This window comes from Lipotes vexillifer, unplaced genomic scaffold (genome assembly GCF_000442215.2).
Source record: "Lipotes vexillifer unplaced genomic scaffold, Lipotes_vexillifer_v1.1 scaffold472, whole genome shotgun sequence".
NCBI classification, from domain to species: domain Eukaryota; kingdom Metazoa; phylum Chordata; class Mammalia; order Artiodactyla; family Lipotidae; genus Lipotes; species Lipotes vexillifer.
The window spans coordinates 1,019,648-1,039,118 of NW_006797698.1; the positions used below are offsets into that span (position 1 = coordinate 1,019,648).

General features: G+C 38.0%; 1 protein-coding gene across 1 annotated transcript in view; it reads left to right on the forward strand.

The window, feature by feature from the left end:
- KMT2C (lysine methyltransferase 2C) overlaps positions 1–19,471 on the forward strand; it is a 298,335-nt gene that overhangs the window by 200,993 nt on the left and 77,871 nt on the right. The window contains exons 16-23 of the mRNA XM_007469801.1: positions 8–124; positions 6,735–6,836; positions 7,376–7,480; positions 13,204–13,385; positions 13,642–13,806; positions 14,591–14,700; positions 17,071–17,136; positions 18,123–18,335. Coding sequence (XP_007469863.1) covers positions 8–124; positions 6,735–6,836; positions 7,376–7,480; positions 13,204–13,385; positions 13,642–13,806; positions 14,591–14,700; positions 17,071–17,136; positions 18,123–18,335 — 1,060 coding nt within the window. The remainder of the gene's footprint in view (positions 1–7; positions 125–6,734; positions 6,837–7,375; positions 7,481–13,203; positions 13,386–13,641; positions 13,807–14,590; positions 14,701–17,070; positions 17,137–18,122; positions 18,336–19,471) is intronic.

Sequence of the window (19,471 nt, forward strand, 5' to 3'; positions counted from 1 at the left end):
CGTGTAGGGCCGGGGGTCAGGATTTCCAGGAAAGCGGAGACCTCGTGGTGCAGGACTGTCAGGACGAGGCGGCAGAGGCAGATCAAAATTGAAAAGTGGAATCGGGGCAGTTGTGTTGCCCGGGGTAAGGCCCGCTCACTTTATATTTGCTACAGCCCTTAATGTGTCGGCCGACGATGATCAGCTCATTTGTACCAAATTACTTAGATTCTGAGAGTCACAAACAGGCTAAAATTTTTATCTCCATTTGCATTTCTTTTTAAACCTCTGGTGAGGTTTTCTTTTATATTTTCTACTTTCTCATCCCTTTTTTCTTACCTTCCTCTTTGACTCTGATCTTTCTTCTCCAAAATCCAATATGCAGTATATTTGCTCTTCTATTAAACAAAACTCCTGTTATATTCTTGAGTTTATTTGAAGAATTTAATTATGTTGGTGTTTTAAATTTTTGATTGTAGTTGCTCTCAGTGTTGTAATATGGTTTACAGAAAAAATTAGAAATGTTGTAGATTAGTATGGAGTCTAAAAATGTTGAAGATTTTATGACTGTCTTTGACATATTTGAATTTAAGATTGATAACTATGGTCATTGGCACATTATGAGGCTTTGTTCAAATGTGTATTGAAAAAACTGCATTTGGCAATTAACAGCACATATTTCCTGCAGTAACTTTACTATTTTACCGATACCCTGTTTTTCAGATTCTAATTGTCATGTTAAGTTCAGGATACAGGTGGGATTGTTCAATTTGCTACTGTTTTTCAGATTCTAATTGTCATTTTAAGTCCAGGATACAGGTGGGATTGTTCAGTTTGCTGCTAAAGGAGTAAGGAAACTTGGATTCTGGTGTTGTTTTTTTTTTAAAGCAAGTCCCTCCCTCCCTCCCTCCCCACTCCCCGAATTAATAGGCTTATTGAGGTAAAATTGATATAAAATAAGGTACAGATATTTGAAGTGTACAGTCTCATAGGTTTTGATCATAGGTTTTAACACATGTGTACACCCTTGAAAACGACACTACAGTTAAGAACATATTTGGCCCTCAGAGTTTCTTTGTGCCTCTCTGAAATCCCTTTGCCTTCCTTCCTGCCTTACCCCCAGGCAATGACTGATCTGATTTCCATTTCTGTCGATTAGTTTGCATTTTCTGGAGTCTGTGTACATGGAATCATGCTGAATATACTCTTTTTGATATGATTTATTTCACTCAGCATAATTATTTTGATATTAATTCATGCTCTTGTATGTGTTAACAGTTCATTTTTGTTGTTGAAGAGCATTCCATAGTATGGATGTGCCACAGTTTGTATATCTGTTCACCTATTGAAGGACATTATGTTTGCTTCCATTTTTTGGCTATTAGAAATAAAACTGCTCCAAACGTTTATATATAAGTTCACCTGTGGATATGTTTTCTTTTCTCATGGGTAAACATATAGAAATGGAATGGCTGGATGTATGGTAGGTATATGCTTAGCTTTTTTAAGAAAAGGTTGGTTTTCAAGTTGGGTGTGACATTTTATATTTGCAAGAATATGTAAGGTTCCATTTCCTCCACATACTCACCCACATTTGGTATGGCCAGTCTTCTTAATTTTAGCCGTTGTAACAGGTATGTTAAGAGTACCTGACTTGCATTTCTCTAATAACTTGTGATATTGATCAGCTTTTTTAGGTGCTTATTTGCTATCTGTATATCTTCTTTGATAAAGTCACTCTTCAGATCTTTAATACATTTTCCAAAATCGAGTATTTTTTTAAAAATTTATTTGTTTTTATTTTTGGCTGTGTTGGGTCTTTGTTGCTGCGCATGGGCTTTCTCTAGTTGCGGCGAGCGGGGCTACTCTTCCTTGCGGTACAGAGGCTTCTCATTGCAGTGGCTTCTCTTGTTGCGTAGCACGGGCTCCAGGCATCCGGGCTTCAGTAGTTGTGGCTCGCGGGCTCTAGAGCACAGGCTCAGTAGTTGTGGCGCACAGGCTTAGTTGCTTCATCATATATATGATTTGCAAATACTTTCTTGCATTTTGGGGTTTGTCTTTGCATTTTGTTAACTGTGTCTTTCACAGAGCAGTTGATTTAATTTTGATCGAGTCCAGTTTATTAATTTTTTTCTTCTTCTGTGGATTGTGCTTTTTGGTGCTGAGAAATACTTGTGTCACCCAAGGTCACAAAGATATTCTGTGTTTTCTTCTAGAAAGGTATTGCATTTAGATCTATAATCCGATTTGAGTTTTTTAAATGTATGGTATGAATAAGGATGGAAGTTCATTTTTTTACATACTGAGTAGCCGGTTGTTTTAGCACTGTTTCTCTGAATTGCCTTTCATCATTCTTGAAAATTAGTTGTCATATATGTGGATCTGTTTTTGGAATCTCATGCTATATGATTGCTCCATTTCTTTAGGCCAATACTCCACTATTTTGATTACTTCTACTTTACAACTACTCTTGAAATCAAACACTGCTAGTGTTCTGATTTTCTACTTTTCAAAGTTGTTTTGACTATTGTAAATCCTTTGTACTTCTATATGAATTTTAGTATTAGCTTGTCAGTATCTACAGATAAGCCTGCTAGGATCTTGATTGCGTTTGCATTCAAACTATAGATTAATTTGGGGAAGACTGATTGACATTTTAACCATATTGAGTTTTTGAACCCATCAGCACCTGTATCTCTCCATTTCTTTAGGTCTTCTTTAATTTCTTTCAGCGATGTTCTCTAGTTTTCAACAGACAGGTTGAACAGATACTGTTAATCAGATTTATCTCCATCTTCCATATTTTTTATGCTATTGTTAATGGTAGTGTTGTCTTAATTTCAAATTGTGTTTGTCAATTGCTAGTATCCAGAAATACTACTCATTTTTGTGTATCTGTTATTCTAATTGCTTATTTGTAGAATCCATTGGGTTTTCTACATAAACGATCATGTTGTCTGCAGATAGAGTTTTATGTGTTTCTTTTTAATCTGGAGTCCTTTCGTGTCTCTTCTTTATTGCATTTGCTGTAACCTTCAGTATAGTGTCGAACAGAAGTGAAGAGCTCAGATAACCTTGTTTTTGACCTTGAGGAGAAAGCATATAGTTTTTCATAATTAAGTGTGGTGTTAGCCTTAGTTTTGTTTTAATAGACATCCTAAATCAGTGTGAGGAATTTCCTTTCTATTAATAGTCTACTGAGATTTTTTTTTTTAAATTAGGAGTAGATGTCAGAAGTAGATTCTGTCAAATGTGCTTTTTTTTTGCATTTGTAGAGATGATCATGTAGCTTGTTTGTTGATACGTGAGTTACATCTTTATATGTGTGTGCTAAAGCAATCTTGCATTCCTGGGTTAAACTCTCCTTGGTCGTGATGTTGGATTCAGTTTGCTAAAAACTTTAGACTTTTTACATCTATGTTCATGAGGGATATTGGTCTGTAGTCTTATTTTCTTATCATGTCTTTAGTTTTCATATCAGCATAATTCTGGCTTCATAGAATGATTGGGAAATATAGTTTGCTCTTCAATTTTCTAGAAAAATTGTGTAGTGTTGGGAATTTCTTTCTTATATTATTTATAGATAGAATCATTAGTGGAGCCATTTTGGCCAGGAGTTTTCTTTTGGAAGATTTTCAACTACAAATTCAATGTCTTTCATAGGTATAGGGCTATTTAGGTTATCTGTTTTTTCTTGCATGAATTTGTCTTTTAAGGTATTTGTTTCATGTAGATTGACAAGTCTATTCTTCTAGAATGGATAATAGTGTTCCTTTACTGTCCTTTTGAATTGGTAGTGATGTTCCTCATTCCTGTTGTTGGTAATTTGTGTCTTTTCTCCATTTTCCTGATCAGTCTTCCTTGAGCTTTATCAATTTTTTTTTTTTTTTTGCGGTACGCGGGCCTCTCACTGCTGTGGCCTCTCCCGTTGCGGAGCACAGGCTCCGGACGCGCAGGCTCAGCGGCCATGGCTCACGGGCCCAGCCGCTCCGCGGCACGTGGGATCTTCCCGGACCGGGGCACAAACCCGTGTCCTCTGCATCAGCAGGCGGACTCTCAACCTCTGCGCCACCAGGGAAGCCCGAGGTTTATCAATTTTATTGACCTTTTTTGAGCCGGCCTTTGCTTTCATTCATTTTTCTGTATTTTTTCCTACTTTCTATTCCATTGATTTCCACTCTGATCTTTATCATTTCCTTTTCTCTCACTTTCAGTTTAATTTGCTCTTCTTTTTTTTTGCTTTTCTTTTTTGTGTCCCTGCTTGGAAATGCCCAACTTGTAAGGTTTAGGTTAGAGCTTTCTCTTTTCTTTGGCTTATATCTGTGGTTCAGGAAAATAAAACTTTTGTAACCTTCAGAACAGATCAGACTGATATCTGTGCAGGGAACAATAGTGCATACTTTGTCAAAGATTGCCTTTGAGGTAGATTTTATTTTTCTAACAGTTTCAAGATCATGAAGTAAAGTATGAAATGAAAACAATGTGTCACTAAGCTAGATGATAGAGTTTTCTTTCTTACATGTACAAATTGCTATTTTAAAAAAATCTTGATTTTTTAGCACTTTCTTGTCCCCCTGCTTGATTTAGGGGATACTGCAGCTTTCTACTACAGACTTTGTTTCTGGTTGATATGGGGAGTACTGTGTTCCATCCATGTTTTTCAGTTTAACAGAAACATTCTCTGGGTAAATTTTCCCTTGAAAATAAGAATAACACTTCTACAATTTGTGAGCTACTTACTACGTGTTACCCAGTTGTAAGACCTGTTTTGTGTTCCCACGTTGGAGATGGGGAGGTAGAAATGGATACTTATTTCAATATATTGAATACTTTTGTTACCTATATTCTAGCTGTTTCAGTTATGTATTTTAATGATGTTCTCAATGTATCATTAGTCCTGTGTTTGAATTACTGATTACTCCATCCACTCTTGGTAGGCACTTAATTTCTGATGGAATGATTATTCTCCTTTTATGAATCATCTTGTTTGACTAAAAGGTAATTTTGGGATATACATATAACACATGGATACATTTCCTCAGTTTAAAAAATTAATATTCTTTAGATAGATGGAAGTTTTGTCTACTAGTTGAGTCCTGATTTTCTCCCTTTCACCAGTTTTGGGCATTTACATTTTAGGTTGATCCATATGAAATTGCCAACATTCAACCCCCTTTGACCTTTGAACAGCAATTTCTTATGCTTCAGCGTATGATATATGGCCATAAGGCAGACACGTAATTGTTTTGTGTGTTTTTATACCATAGTGCCCTAGCTCATGTATTACTCTGCAGCTTATTTTTCACCTCAGCAGTGTAGCATGTGATTTTCTTCATGGAAATCCGTACAGATTTCTGCCTTGCTGTTTTTTAAATGCTGCATAATTTTTCCTAGTTTGGATTTTTCCTAGTTTTAGTCATTCCCTAGTGCTGACCAGTTAGGTTGCTTACACTTTTCCCATGTTGTCTTTAGGTCTTTGTGACTATAAATTGCTTTTATTGATTACGGTCGTAAAACCATAGAACTGTTCATTAAAACTGCATTTAAAGTCTTTTGCATTGAAAAATTTTATTACTGTAATATACTCCTTCTATTTATTGATGGTCTTCTTTCAGTTATTCCTCAAGAACAGTAATTCTATTACTTTTTATTTTGACCCTAACCTATTGTGTTTCAGCTCAGTTCTTCCAAGCTATGTTGTAAGCTTTTAAAGCAAAGAGAGTTTATGGTTCTGGCATTCGCTTCCCCATTCTCTCTTTTAGCATCTAATTCAGAGCTTTTTTCATGATAAGCACTCTGGAAATAATTATTAATAAGCCAATGTGTACTTAGTTGATTTGGTCAGATTTAACCAAGTCCAGAATTGAACGGCTATGGTTGATAATCCTTTGGCTAAGACTGAAATTATGATAAGTTATTCAAAATAATTATATTCTAAAACACTGCTGCCCCCAAAGAAATATGTGAACCATATATGCAATTTAAAACTTCCTAGGGAATTCCCTGATGGTCCAGTGGTTAGGACTCCGTGCTCTCACTACCAAGGGCCCGGGTTTGATTCCTGGTTGGGGAACTAACAGCCTGCAGGCCATGTGGCACAGCCAAAAAATAAGCAAATTAAAACAAACAAAAAAACTTCCTAGTAGCTACATTAAAAAAAGAGAGAGGGATAGGTGAAATTTAATTTTCATATATACCTTTTGACCCAGTATATCCAAAATAGTATCATTTCAACATGTAATTTATAAAATACACAGAATTATTTGACCTATATTTACGTTCTTTTTTGTTTGATGCTAGGTCTTTAAAATCTGGTGTGTATTTTATACTTATAGCTTTATACATCTCATTTTGCCGTACCCCCATTGCAAATTTTAAGAGTCACTAAAATGGAATGATATATGTGTGTGTGTGTGTGTGTGTGTACACCCATATATAAGTATACACACATACAATTTTTTTGTTTGTTTCTTGATTAGAATTTCTGGTTAATCAGTCTTACTAAAGATATATTTATGTTTTCTCACTTCCTGATCTATGGGGCTTGTAACTCTGAAGAGACAAGTGAATTTTAAAAATGCCATAATTCATACTTTTATAGTAGTATCTTGGTAATAATAATCTAATTTGGAATTGTTAGTATAGTCTCTGGCAAAAAAGTTGTATTTTAAACGTGAATCTTTTTAAGCTCTTCAGTCAGGTATAATACAGGTGAAAAATATAACTTCACATTTTGTGTGTTTTGCTTTTCATAGGTGTCTGCTGCAGATATTTCATCAAATAAGGATGAAGAAGAAAACTCTATGCACAATACAGTTGTGTTGTTTTCTAGCAGTGACAAGTTCACTTTGCATCAGGTTTGAACTAAATTATTTGTCTTCCACTTTAAAAAATAATTTATTAATTAATGGCTGAGCTGGGTCTTTGTTGCTGGGTGTGGGCTTTCTCTAGTTGCGGCGAGCGAGGGCTACTCTTCCATGTGGTACACGGGCTTCTCATTGCGGTGGCTTCTCTTGTTGTGGAGCACGGGCTCCAGGCATGCGGGCTTCAGTAGTTGTGGCTCGTGGGCTCTAGATCGCAGGCTGAGTAGTTGTGGCGCACAGTCTTAGTTGCTCCGCGGCATGTGGGATCTTCCCAGACCAGGGCTCGAACCTTTGTCCCCTGCATTTGCAGGAGGATTCTTAACCACTGTGCCACCAGGGAAGCCCTGTCTTCCACTTTTGAACTCCTCCTTGCCCATTTCTACTTTATCCCATATGTACTGCAGTCATTTATTATTTAGCTCTAGAGCTATACCAACTAAGAAGGTGCTTTATAAAAATTATAAAATTAGTGTATTGGTATAGTCTTAGTTTGGTCTGGAATTTAAAATACGTTAATGTGTTCTTAATTTCAGGATATGTGTGTAGTTTGTGGCAGTTTTGGCCAAGGAGCAGAGGGAAGATTACTTGCCTGTTCTCAGTGTGGTCAGTGTTACCATCCATACTGTGTCAGTATTAAGGTGAGTACACGTAGATTTAATTATTAATGTAAATATGCTTCACGTTAACAAAAATGTATTGATATTTGGTTTGATTAGTATCATGCTGCTTCCAGTTCTTATAATTAATCAATTATTGTTTGTTAGGATTATTATACATATGTGACAATATTTAAGTACTTTAAATATTAAAGTACACCCTCCACTTCACCCCCCCACCCCCCTGCTCCTTCACTGCCCTTTTGGAATCTCAGTTGTGTGCGAAATTGTGTAATATTGTCCTCAGATCACTAACACCTTGTTGGGTTTTCTTCCCCAATTGTTTTTCTTTCTGTGCTTTAATTTGTATAGTTTCTATTACGTTCCCAGAATGCACTATTATTATGCAGTATCCAGTCTATTTTTAAGGCTATCCAGTGGGGTTTTTTTTTTTTTTTCCGTCTTCTGTATGCGGGCCTCTCACTGTTGTGGCCTCTCCCGTTGCGGAGCACAGGCTCCGGACGCGCAGGCTCAGCGGCCATGGCTCATGGGCCCAGCTGCTCCGCGGCATGTGGGATCTTCCTGGACCGGGGCACGAACCTGTGTCCCCTGCATCGGCAGGCAGACTTCAACCACTGTGCCACCAGGGAAGCCCTCATCCAGTGGATTTTTTACCCAGACAATTCGATTTTTTAATCTCAGTTCCATTCTATAGCTTATACTTACCTTGTGGTTTTAAATTTTTTCTTCATTATGCTTTTTGTTTCAAGTCCTTGAAAAGTTTATAATTGTCTGCTACTTCTATCATCTCTGACATTTCTCCTTGTATTAACTAATTTTTCATTTTGTCAATTGTTTTACAGCTTTCTTTTTAACATCTAGTAATTTTTGATTGAATGTGGACATTGTGCATTGTGATAGTATATTGTTGAGAGTCTAGATTTTGTTCCTTTAAAATGCAGAGAGATTTTGTTGTGGCAGGCAGTTATTTGTGGATAAGTTTGAACCTTTTGACACTTCTTTGTGTCAGGCTTTGAGGTGAGTCCACAGAGCCTTCTCTCTGAGGTGGCTATTCTCAAACTTTTTGGTCTTAGAACCCCTAACACTCTTAAAAAAGTATTGAGGACCCCGAGGAGATTATAAAAAACCCCAAGGAGATTTTGTCTATGAAGATAATAATGATTGAATATTTACTGTTTTAGAAATTACAACTGAGAATATTGTAAAACACAAAAATATGCAGACACACCTTGTATAATGCCAATGTAATGATGTTTTATACATCATGTAGCGTCTGCAAAACATCACAGAGTGAATTAAGGTGAATAGTTTAGCTCACACTTTCCTAACTGCTGTTCTAGCACCAGTTTAATACTTGAGGCATGGCCTTTATGAGGTCTCTGCTGAATTCTCCCTAAACCTTCCCCTTTCTGATCCCTACAGGCCCCTCTTCACCAGTGTCTCTTCAGTCTGACTGGTTGAGATTCAGTTGTCTTCCAGCACTGTGTGCACTCTGATATTTATTTCAGATTCCCAGGAGCTCTTCTTTACCCTGGTTTTGGGTCCTTGTTTGACCTCCTGGATGTGCAGCTTGGTGTTCAGTCGAAGACTAAAGGGAAATATTGTGTCGATTCCTGGAGTTCTTTCTCTTTTTTTTTTGGAGTTCTTTCTTACTGCTCCCTTCTTTCCAGTGCTCTGTCCTGCACATTCCAACTGCCTCAGCCCTCTGAACTCCATCAGTGTGTCCTAAACTCAGTGAGCCCGTTGTACTTGCCTGGGCTCGTCCTTCCCTGGGGATCATTCTGGAAAAATGGCTACAGGCAGAATATTACAGGACTCTCCTTGCTTGTTTCCCTCCTCTCAGAAAAAGTCTTACACTGCCTTTCGTCCGGTATCTGAAAACAAGTGTTTCATAAATTTTGCCCAGTTTTCTAGTGTTTTATGATGGGAGACAGGTCTTGTTTCAGTTATTCCAACATAGTTGAAGCAAATATCCGCTAGACTTTAAAACACATCTCTCACACCTTAGACATGATACATGGATGGGGACCCTGGATAATATCTTGGTTCAAAGAGCTCTTAAAAATGAAGATAAAACCAGTTCAGTATGAGGCAAAAAAGAGTGGATAGTAGAGCGCTGAAATCTGCAGTAAGAGGGAATTTCAAAGGGGGCGGGTATTGTTCAAATGTTGAAATACTGCAGAGAGTTCAAATAATAAACACTAGTACGTCATCTAGATTTGGGAGTAAGGTCTTGACTGACTGACTTGAGCAGTTTCACTGGTGGTGGGCAGAGTGACCAGACTGTAGTGTGTTGAAGAGTCACTTTAAACTGAGGGACTTGAGAATTCGGCTGTAAAGGACCACAGACTGTGAAACAGGAAAACTTAGTAGGAATGAAGATATATCATTAAAAAAATTCTGCTACTTTATCTTCATCTTACCTTTCTTCTAAGCCAGGGATTGGTAAACGGCCACACAGGCCAAATCTTGCCCACTGCCTATTTTTGTAAGTGAAGTTTTAATGGAACACAGCCATGCTCTTTTGTTTACACGTGTCTGTAGTGAGCTTCACACTACAGTGGCACAATTATGTAGTTTAACATACTGCCTGGCCAGCGAAGTCTAGAATATTTATTATCCTGTCCTTTACAGAAAAAGTTTGCTGGCTACTGCTCTATGCTCCCCTGCTCTTCCTACCCTAGGCTCTTTCTTCCATTTAGGTAAATAATATAACCTGATAATCTAAGACTAATTTAAACATATCAGTAGGCTAATCAAAGTAATAAATATACACGCTTAAGAAGCAGATGTCTTTACGAGCCTTACGGTAACTGACCGACCCGTCTTCCTCTACCTTCACAGCTGAGTCCTCTTCCCCCACAACACAACCCTTTTGGGTTCGTTCAGGTCCTTCTTTTTGTAGTTAACTGTACAGCGCTAAATAATATACTCGTGTTACTCCTTTATGTGTGTTAGCTTTTGTTGACTTGCCTCTATAAATAAATAAATAAATAAATAAATAAATGCTGATTGAGCTCTTAAAATACACCTCCTGCCTTCTCCCAGCATCCTCCCAGTATAGTTGTTTTACTATATTTAGTTAATAAACAATGTTGGTTATGACTCCATAAATGTTCGCTGGAGATATAAATAGTGTAGTATGACTTTATTTTGTTTTTCATGGAGGTTAAGAGCAAGAAGAAAATAATGATTCATGATTCTCCATTAGTTTTTATTTGTTTTTACCTACTGTAGAAGCATGATCATATCAGATCATTTCAGCCAGTAACTGTTTTCCTGGGAAAGGCTTACCCCCTTCCACACTCTGCTTTTCCCTGTTCTGAGCTGGGCTGGTAGCTTCTAGGTCTGTTGCTCAGTTCTCATCCTTAATCATCTCTGGGATGACATCCTCTGTTGGGTTCATTGCTTTCTAGATCCCATGTCTTCCTTTTTCTTGGTATACACCCTCACTTTGTTCCTCATATCTCTTAAGTAACTTCATTAGAAAGGGTACTTGGAAGCTGAATTTTGAGTCTTTGTCTGAAAGGCATTCCACTTTAACACTTAATTGCTTGTTTAGTTAGATTAAGGATTGTACCTTGAGAAGTATTTTCCTGTAGAATTGGAAACTGTTACACTATTTTAGCATCCAGAGTTGGAAAGTTTGATGCTACTTTGATAGTTGTTCATTTATTTAACTCTTCTTTTCCTCTCAAGTAGTTTTTTTTTTTTTTTTTTGGTACGCGGGCCTCTCACTGTTGCGGCCTCTCCCGTTGCGGAGCAGTCTCCGGACGCTCAGGCTCAGCGGCCATGGGTCACGGGCCCAGCCGCTCCGCGGCATGTGGGATCCTCCCGGAACGGGGCACAAACCCGTGTCCCCTGCATCGGCAGGCGGACTCTCAACCACTGCGCCACCAGGGAAGCCCTCAAATAGTTTTAAGACGCTAAATAATATACTCGTGTTACTCCTTTATGTGTGTTAGCTTTTGTTGACTTGCCTCTATAAATAAATAAATAAATAAATAAATAAATGCTGATTGAGCTCTTAAAATACACCTCCTGCCTTCTCCCAGCATCCTCCCAGTATAGTTGTTTTACTATATTTAGTTAATAAACAATGTTGGTTATGACTCCATAAATGTTCGCTGGAGATATAAATAGTGTAGTATGACTTTATTTTGTTTTTCATGGAGGTTAAGAGCAAGAAGAAAATAATGATTCATGATTCTCCATTAGTTTTTATTTGTTTTTACCTACTGTAGAAGCATGATCATATCAGATCATTTCAGCCAGTAACTGTTTTCCTGGGAAAGGCTTACCCCCTTCCACACTCTGCTTTTCCCTGTTCTGAGCTGGGCTGGTAGCTTCTAGGTCTGTTGCTCAGTTCTCATCCTTAATCATCTCTGGGATGACATCCTCTGTTGGGTTCATTGCTTTCTAGATCCCATGTCTTCCTTTTTCTTGGTATACACCCTCACTTTGTTCCTCATATCTCTTAAGTAACTTCATTAGAAAGGGTACTTGGAAGCTGAATTTTGAGTCTTTGTCTGAAAGGCATTCCACTTTAACACTTAATTGCTTGTTTAGTTAGATTAAGGATTGTACCTTGAGAAGTATTTTCCTGTAGAATTGGAAACTGTTACACTATTTTAGCATCCAGAGTTGGAAAGTTTGATGCTACTTTGATAGTTGTTCATTTATTTAACTCTTCTTTTCCTCTCAAGTAGTTTTTTTTTTTTTTTTTTGGTACGCGGGCCTCTCACTGTTGCGTCCTCTCCCGTTGCGGAGCAGTCTCCGGACGCTCAGGCTCAGCGGCCATGGGTCACGGGCCCAGCCGCTCCGCGGCATGTGGGATCCTCCCGGAACGGGGCACAAACCCGTGTCCCCTGCATCGGCAGGCGGACTCTCAACCACTGCGCCACCAGGGAAGCCCTCAAATAGTTTTAAGACCTTATTTTTCATGATCTTAATTTTTATTCTGTATCTTGATTGTTTGCTATTTTGTTATAACACAGGTTCTTTGCGGTCCTTTTTAACCTGTAGACTCTAGTCTTTTGAGATCTTTTAGTTTGTTCCAAATTCTTAATATTACATGATGTGGCTGTTTTCTGGAATTTATTAGAAGCATAGAGATTCTCAAATTTTTCCACTTAAGTTAGACCCTTGAGGCAAAGGAGAATAAGCAGAGGACTGAATATGAACTTAAGAAGTCCTAGCTTCTTAGCCTAAAATCCTCCAAGACCATAAAATGGCCTTGGGAACTCACGTTGTACCTTAATTTTATTTGCATTTTTAATATTGATTTTAATATACAAGTCCTTATGCGATGTACACAAGATTCAGGATCATGAATTCATGAAATGTCATAGATTGAAACTTTATCAGTACATTTTCAAGTCCTGTGTTAACAATAATGGGGTCATTTGCTTGTTTTCTTTAAAAACCAGTTACCACATCTATCAAGTGGACATAAAATCCAGAGCACAAGGTAGCTATATAAACTAAAAAAGGCATTAAAATATGGATCACTTTATATTATTCTGTCCAATAGGCAGACTCCTAAAAGTACATGAACGTGGTCACCCTGGAATTGGGCCACTGTTGGTGCTCAGTAAATGTTAGTTGCTTTTGCCTCTTTGCTGCTCCTAGGTATGTAAGCACCATGTTCATTTGGCGCTTGATCAGATATGGCGTATTTGATCATGTTTGCATGAGGGGTAGGTTAACGTATGAATCACATGGCTTGGTTGTTTCTTTTGCAGATCACGAAAGTGGTTCTGAGCAAGGGTTGGAGGTGTCTGGAATGCACTGTGTGTGAGGCCTGTGGGAAGGCGACAGACCCAGGAAGACTCCTACTGTGCGACGATTGTGACATAAGTTATCACACCTACTGCTTGGACCCGCCACTGCAGACAGTTCCCAAAGGAGGCTGGAAGTGCAAATGGTACCCTAGGACTTACGTTTCCCTTGTTAGACTTTTGAAGTTCAGAACTTTCCCACAATACTTTAGTTTTCACATGTTAGCAACAACTGCTTAATTGCGTGATACATGTTTACAATGATCGATACCACTAACCAGAAAATTTTTCAAATGTGCATTAAATACTTTCCCCCTGTTCTGTTCTTGTGTAGCTTCTTGAATTTCAGTAACTAAATAACTGAGTAAATAAAATTGAAACTTGTGGGGTGTTGGGTTTCAGGTGTGTGTGGTGCAGACACTGTGGAGCGACATCTGCAGGTCTGAGATGTGAATGGCAGAACAACTACACACAGTGTGCTCCGTGTGCAAGCCTGTCCTCCTGCCCCGTCTGCTGCCGAAACTATAGAGAAGAAGACCTTATTCTGCAGTGTAGACAATGTGATAGGTATTGTGCTGTTTTTTGCTTCATCTTTTGTAAGCTTTTCTCTCTTAAATATAGCAAAAGGAAATTGAAAAATAACTTTCTTCTATCTTAAAGGTAAGAAGTAAGAGTTTTCCTTTCCAGATTTTTAGTCAGCTAGACGCTTAACAGAAGTTTTCTGTTTCATATTCTCAGTTCTAGGCTAAACATTTTTCACTTGGGGCTTTCTGAGGGTTGAGGTCTTTGATTTCAGTGGTATATTATTGTGCCCTGTTAGCACCGTACATGTAATATTAGTAATCATATTATTTCATCAGTAGTACGGGATTCTCAGGATTCTGCCTACCAATTCTTTGTTCTAAGGCAGGGTAACTTTTATTTCCCAGTGACCGTTCATTATCACTTACACAAGCTCTATCTACTCCACAGTAGGTGCATCACCTGGAGCACATACATGCTGCACCACTCAGTTATGTGAATTCCTTTCTACTTACCCTAACTAGCTTCCGTGCTGTCTCTGAAATACTCAGTATTTTGTCATAAAGCAGTTATCCCATCCTCATATAATGTGCTTTTGCTTCGTTCATAGTACTTGTTCTCATTGCTTTTTTCTTCTTCTCAGCTCTGACAGTTTTTCGGGGTCAATAGGAATGGTTAGAGAGGGGTGACATGGGCTAGGTGGGAGGAGCACATGAGACTTGGGGGTTTTAAGGTTGGAGGCTGTCAGCTCCCGTTGCAGTTTTTAAAAGGAAGCCATCCTCAGTATATTTCTTCTTCTTTTTTTAATGTATGAATATGGTCTTTCTAGATGGATGCATGCAGTTTGTCAAAACTTAAATACTGAAGAGGAAGTGGAAAATGTAGCAGACATTGGTTTTGATTGTAGCATGTGCAGACCCTATATGCCTACATCAAATGGTAAGCAAATGATTTAAATGGTGAGTCTGTGCTCTTGGATTGATACAACTCACTTGTGCCTGCTGTGCTTAATCTGTGAGTGGGCTTAACTCTACTTCTTTTTCTCTTTTTGTGAAACTATTATTTGGACAAGTATTTTATGAAAAATAAGTTACTTTTTATTTTTAATTAACTCTTATTATCCCAATAATATGTTAAAACAATCTACTTACATAAAGGAAGTAAATTAAGAATATATTTTAGCTATAAGATGTAATTTTTGCTTTCAAGAATCATAATCTTGGGGACTTCACTGGTGGTGCAGTCGTTAAGAATCTGCCTGCCAGTGCAGGGGACATAGGTTCAATCCCTGGTCTAGGAAGATCCCACATGCCTCGGAGCAACTAAGCCTGAGCGCCACAACTACTGAGCCTGCGCTCTGGAGCCCGTGAGCCACAGCTACTGAGCCCGCATGCCACAACTACTAAAGCCTGTGAGCCTAGAGCCCGTGTTCTGCAACAAGAGAAGCCACCACAGTGAGAAGCCCGCACACTGCAACGAAGAGTAGCCCCCGCTCGCCGCAACTAGAGAAACGCTGTGCACAGCAACGAAGACCCAACGCAGCCAAAAATAAATAAATATATAAATAAATAAATTTATTTTTATTTTTTTTAGGCGTCCCTTTTTAAAAAAACTTTTTAACATCTTTATTGCAGTATAATTGCTTTACACTGTTGTTTTAGTTTCTGCTGTATAACAAAGTGAATCAGGTATACGTATACATATATCCCCTCCCTCTAGCGTCTCCCTCCCACCCTCCTTATCGCACCCCTCTAGGTGGTCACAAACCACCGAGCTGATCTCCCTGTGCTATGCGGCTGCTATCTGTTTTACATTTGGTAGTGTATATATGTCAGAGCTACTCTCTCACTTCGTCCCCGCTTACCCTTCCCCCTCCCCATATCCTCAAGTCCATTCTCTACGTCTGCATCTTTATTCCATCCTGCCCCTAGGTTATTTAGAACTGTTTTTTTTTTTTTAGATTCCATATATATGTGTTAATATACGGTATTTGTCTTTCTCTTTCTGACTTACTTCACTCTGTATGACAGACTCTAGGTCCATCCACCTCACTACAAATAACTCAATTTCGTTTCTTTTTTGGCTGAGTAATATTCCATTGTATATATATGTGCCACATCTTCTTTATCCATTCATCTGTGGATGGACACTTAGGTTGCTTCCATGTCCTGGCTATTGTAAATAGTGCTGCAGTGAACATTGTGGTACATGACTCTTTTTGAATTATGGTTTTCTCAGGGTATGTGCCCAGTAGCGGGATTGCTGGGTCGTATGGTAGTTCTATTTTTAGTTTTTTAAGGAACCTCCATACTGTTCTCCAGAGTGGCTGTATCAATTTACATTCCCACCTACAGTGCAACAGGGTTCCCTTTTCTCCACACCCTCTCCAGCATTTATTGTTTGTAGATTTTTTGATGGTGCCCATTCTGACTGGTGTGAGGAGATACCTCAGCGTAGTTTTGATTTGCATTTCTCTAATGATTAGTAATGTTGAACATCTTTTCATGTGTTTGTTGGCAATCTGTATGTCTTCTTTGGAGAAATGTCTATTTAGTTCTTCTGCCCATTTTTGGATTTGGTTGTTTGGTTTTTTTGATATTGAGCTATGTGAGCTGCTTGTATATTTTGGAGATTAATCCTTTGTCAGTTGCTTCGTTTGCAAACATTTTCTCCCATTCTGAGGGTTATCTTTTCATCTTGTTTATGGTTTCCTTTGCTGTGCAGACGCTTTTAAGTTTCATTAGGTCCCATTTGTTTGTTTTTATTTCCATTTCTCTAGGAGGTGGGTCAAAAAATCTTGCTGCGATTTATATCATAGAGTGTTCTGCCTCTGTTTTCCTCTAAGAGTTTGATAGTGTCTGGCCTTACATTTTGGTCTTTAATCCATTTTCAGTTTATGCTTGTGTATGGTGTGAGGGAGTGTTCTAATTTCATTCTTTTACACATAGCTGTCCAGTTTTCCTAGCACCACTTATTGAAAAATAAATTAATTAATTTATTTTAAAAAAGACTCATAATCTTGTAGTTATTAGCAATACATAGGAATCCAGTACGTTGGTTCTTTATCTTTACCAGTTTTTCTTCCATGATGTTGTGTATTTCCTCCACCATTTCTCTTTGTTGTTTTGTTGTTTTAAAGGCAGCTTTTAATTCTATTTAATTTAATTCTATTTAGTTTTCAAGCATTTATTTTAGTAAAATGGGTACAGTAGTAGAAACTTTAATCATATGTAAATCTTTAAATACACCTTACCTTTTGTGAAAAAATCACGAGTTTTTGTTTTTGTTTTTGTTTTTTTTCCATTTCAGTGCCTTCCTCAGACTGCTGTGAATCTTCACTTGTAGCACAAATTGTCACAAAAGTGAAAGAGCTAGGTAAAATCTGAAATGCTTTCCTTGACTGTTCTTTACAAAAAGCAAAGAAATGCTTTTATATAACTGAATTGTGACACGTTACATGAATCCTGCCTTACTCATGTGGGTGTTCAGTATAAATTTCCTAATGTTGGTAATCATTTCTGTAATTACATACAAAATGTCTTGTCTTTCCCAGCTTTAGTGAGACAGTATTCCTACAGATCTCACCAAATTGGCAGTGAAAATAACCACTTTTGAAATAACCGTTAACTACATACTTGTTTTGGTTTCATTGATACATTATTGTGTTTAGTTATCAGTTAGACTAGACAATAAGGCCTAGCTAGCAAACAGAGATTCCTTCAGAATTCATTCTCTTACTATTTTTTTCTGTAATAGATCAGCCTAGAATAGTGACTAACATGATATTCTTATTAAACTCTCATTCTTTTGCCTACTTCTATTTGATATCATCTGATACAAAAACATTTGGATTGTACAGAAGTTTTTCTAATGAACAGCAATTTTGTACACTTAAATTTTTGCAGAATTTCTGCTTATTTACTACCTCTCCTTATAAGGGATTATACTGATGCTTTGATTTCCAAGTGGGCTTATGGAATATTTTTGTTTCTCTTCTATAAATTGATCCTCACCTTTTAGTCTGAAAGGATACTCTAGGAAAAGGCTCATAGTCGAGTGACTGAAGCATTGCTTTTAGCTTCCGTGCTTTCTTTTTAAATCCCTGTATTGATACATGAAAATAGAAATGCCAGGAAGACCATTTAAAAAAAACTGACAACCTTTCTCTCTATAATTCAAGGAGGTTTGACCAGCTATGCTTACTTTTAACTGAGTACTGTTAATTATTTGTGCATTTCATAGGCAATTGCTTTATAGAAGTCACATTCCCTTGACATGGTCCTTATGGAACAATAATCAACTTACCAATCAAAAGTAAAATGAAAGTTTTAATTTGTATCCTTGGGATATTGTAATTTTAGATGCACCCAGGACCTACACCCAGGATGGTGTATGTTTGACTGAATCAGGGATGACTCAGTTACAGAGCCTTGCAGCTACTGTTCCAAGAAGGAAGCGGTCAAAGCCAAAGTTGAAGTTGAAGATCATAAACCAGAACAGCGTGGCCGTGCTTCCGACGCCTCCAGACGTCCAGTCAGAGCACTCACGGGACGGCGACATGGACGACGGTCGCGGTAATACTTGCGTATTTTCCATGGAGTGTGTTTGCAAAAGTAAAGAATGTAAAAGAGCTTTTAAAATTATTTGATCTATCTAAGGGTAGATCCTGCTGACTTAGGAGGTAACCCTTTATCTAAGGGTAGATCCTGCTGACTTAGGAGGTAACCCTTGGTGTGACACTGTCCTGCGTCCGTCGTCTCCTGAGACCTTGCCTTTTCAGGTTCTCTTCGTTTCGTGTATCCTAGAACAGACCTGTATTACAGAAATTTCCAGAAGCACCATATCTTTGAAGGTCACAGATCTTTTCAGATCTTTTCGGGGTTTGCCAGATAGCTGCATAAACCTCTTCAGATGCTGTGAACTTGGATTCCACGGTTAAGTTAAAGTAGAACTCCACGCAATCTAGAAATGAAAAACCATCATTAATGTTCAAATATAAGCTTATCTTCACAGATACTCATCATAAACCATCTGTTTATAAACATTTTCTTGATCAGGTTTTTCTGGCTGAATTTTCTTGAGATGAAAAAATAATTTTAGTGACATTAAATTCAACATGAGTTTTACTTTTGCTTATCTCTGAAGAAGATCACCATAGGCTTGTTTGTTTTTCGGGTGGTTATTTCTTTTCAGTTGATTCAAAAATAAAGTAATAGTTGCTTTTGTTCCATCACATCTTATCATTTACCAGTATTTATTGAATGCCTGCTGTGTGCCAGATGTTGGAAGTCATGTCAGTGAGCAAAGCAGATAAAATTCTCTGCTCATGGAACTTACATTTTAATGTTAGGAGAAAAGATCGTTAAAAATACATAACATAATAAGTTAATAAAGATGTGTTTGGCAAGTGCTGTTGAGAGGACTTGGGAGCACAGACAGTGGGCTGAGGGCCCAGATCAACTGGAAGCCATATTTAAGCACCGACTTTAAAGAGTTGAGTGAGCCACTCGATTATCTGAGGGAAGAGACAGCGGGAAAGACCCTGGGTGGGATGTGCCTATAACATTTGCTGAACATTGTGGAGAACAGTGTGTCCAGCACAGTGAGCAAAGGGATAAAGGCCTGTGATGAGATCAGAGTTGTGAGGAGAGGTGGGGTGACTCAGTAGGTCCTGTAGGACCATAAAGGTGATGCTTAAGGCATTTACTGT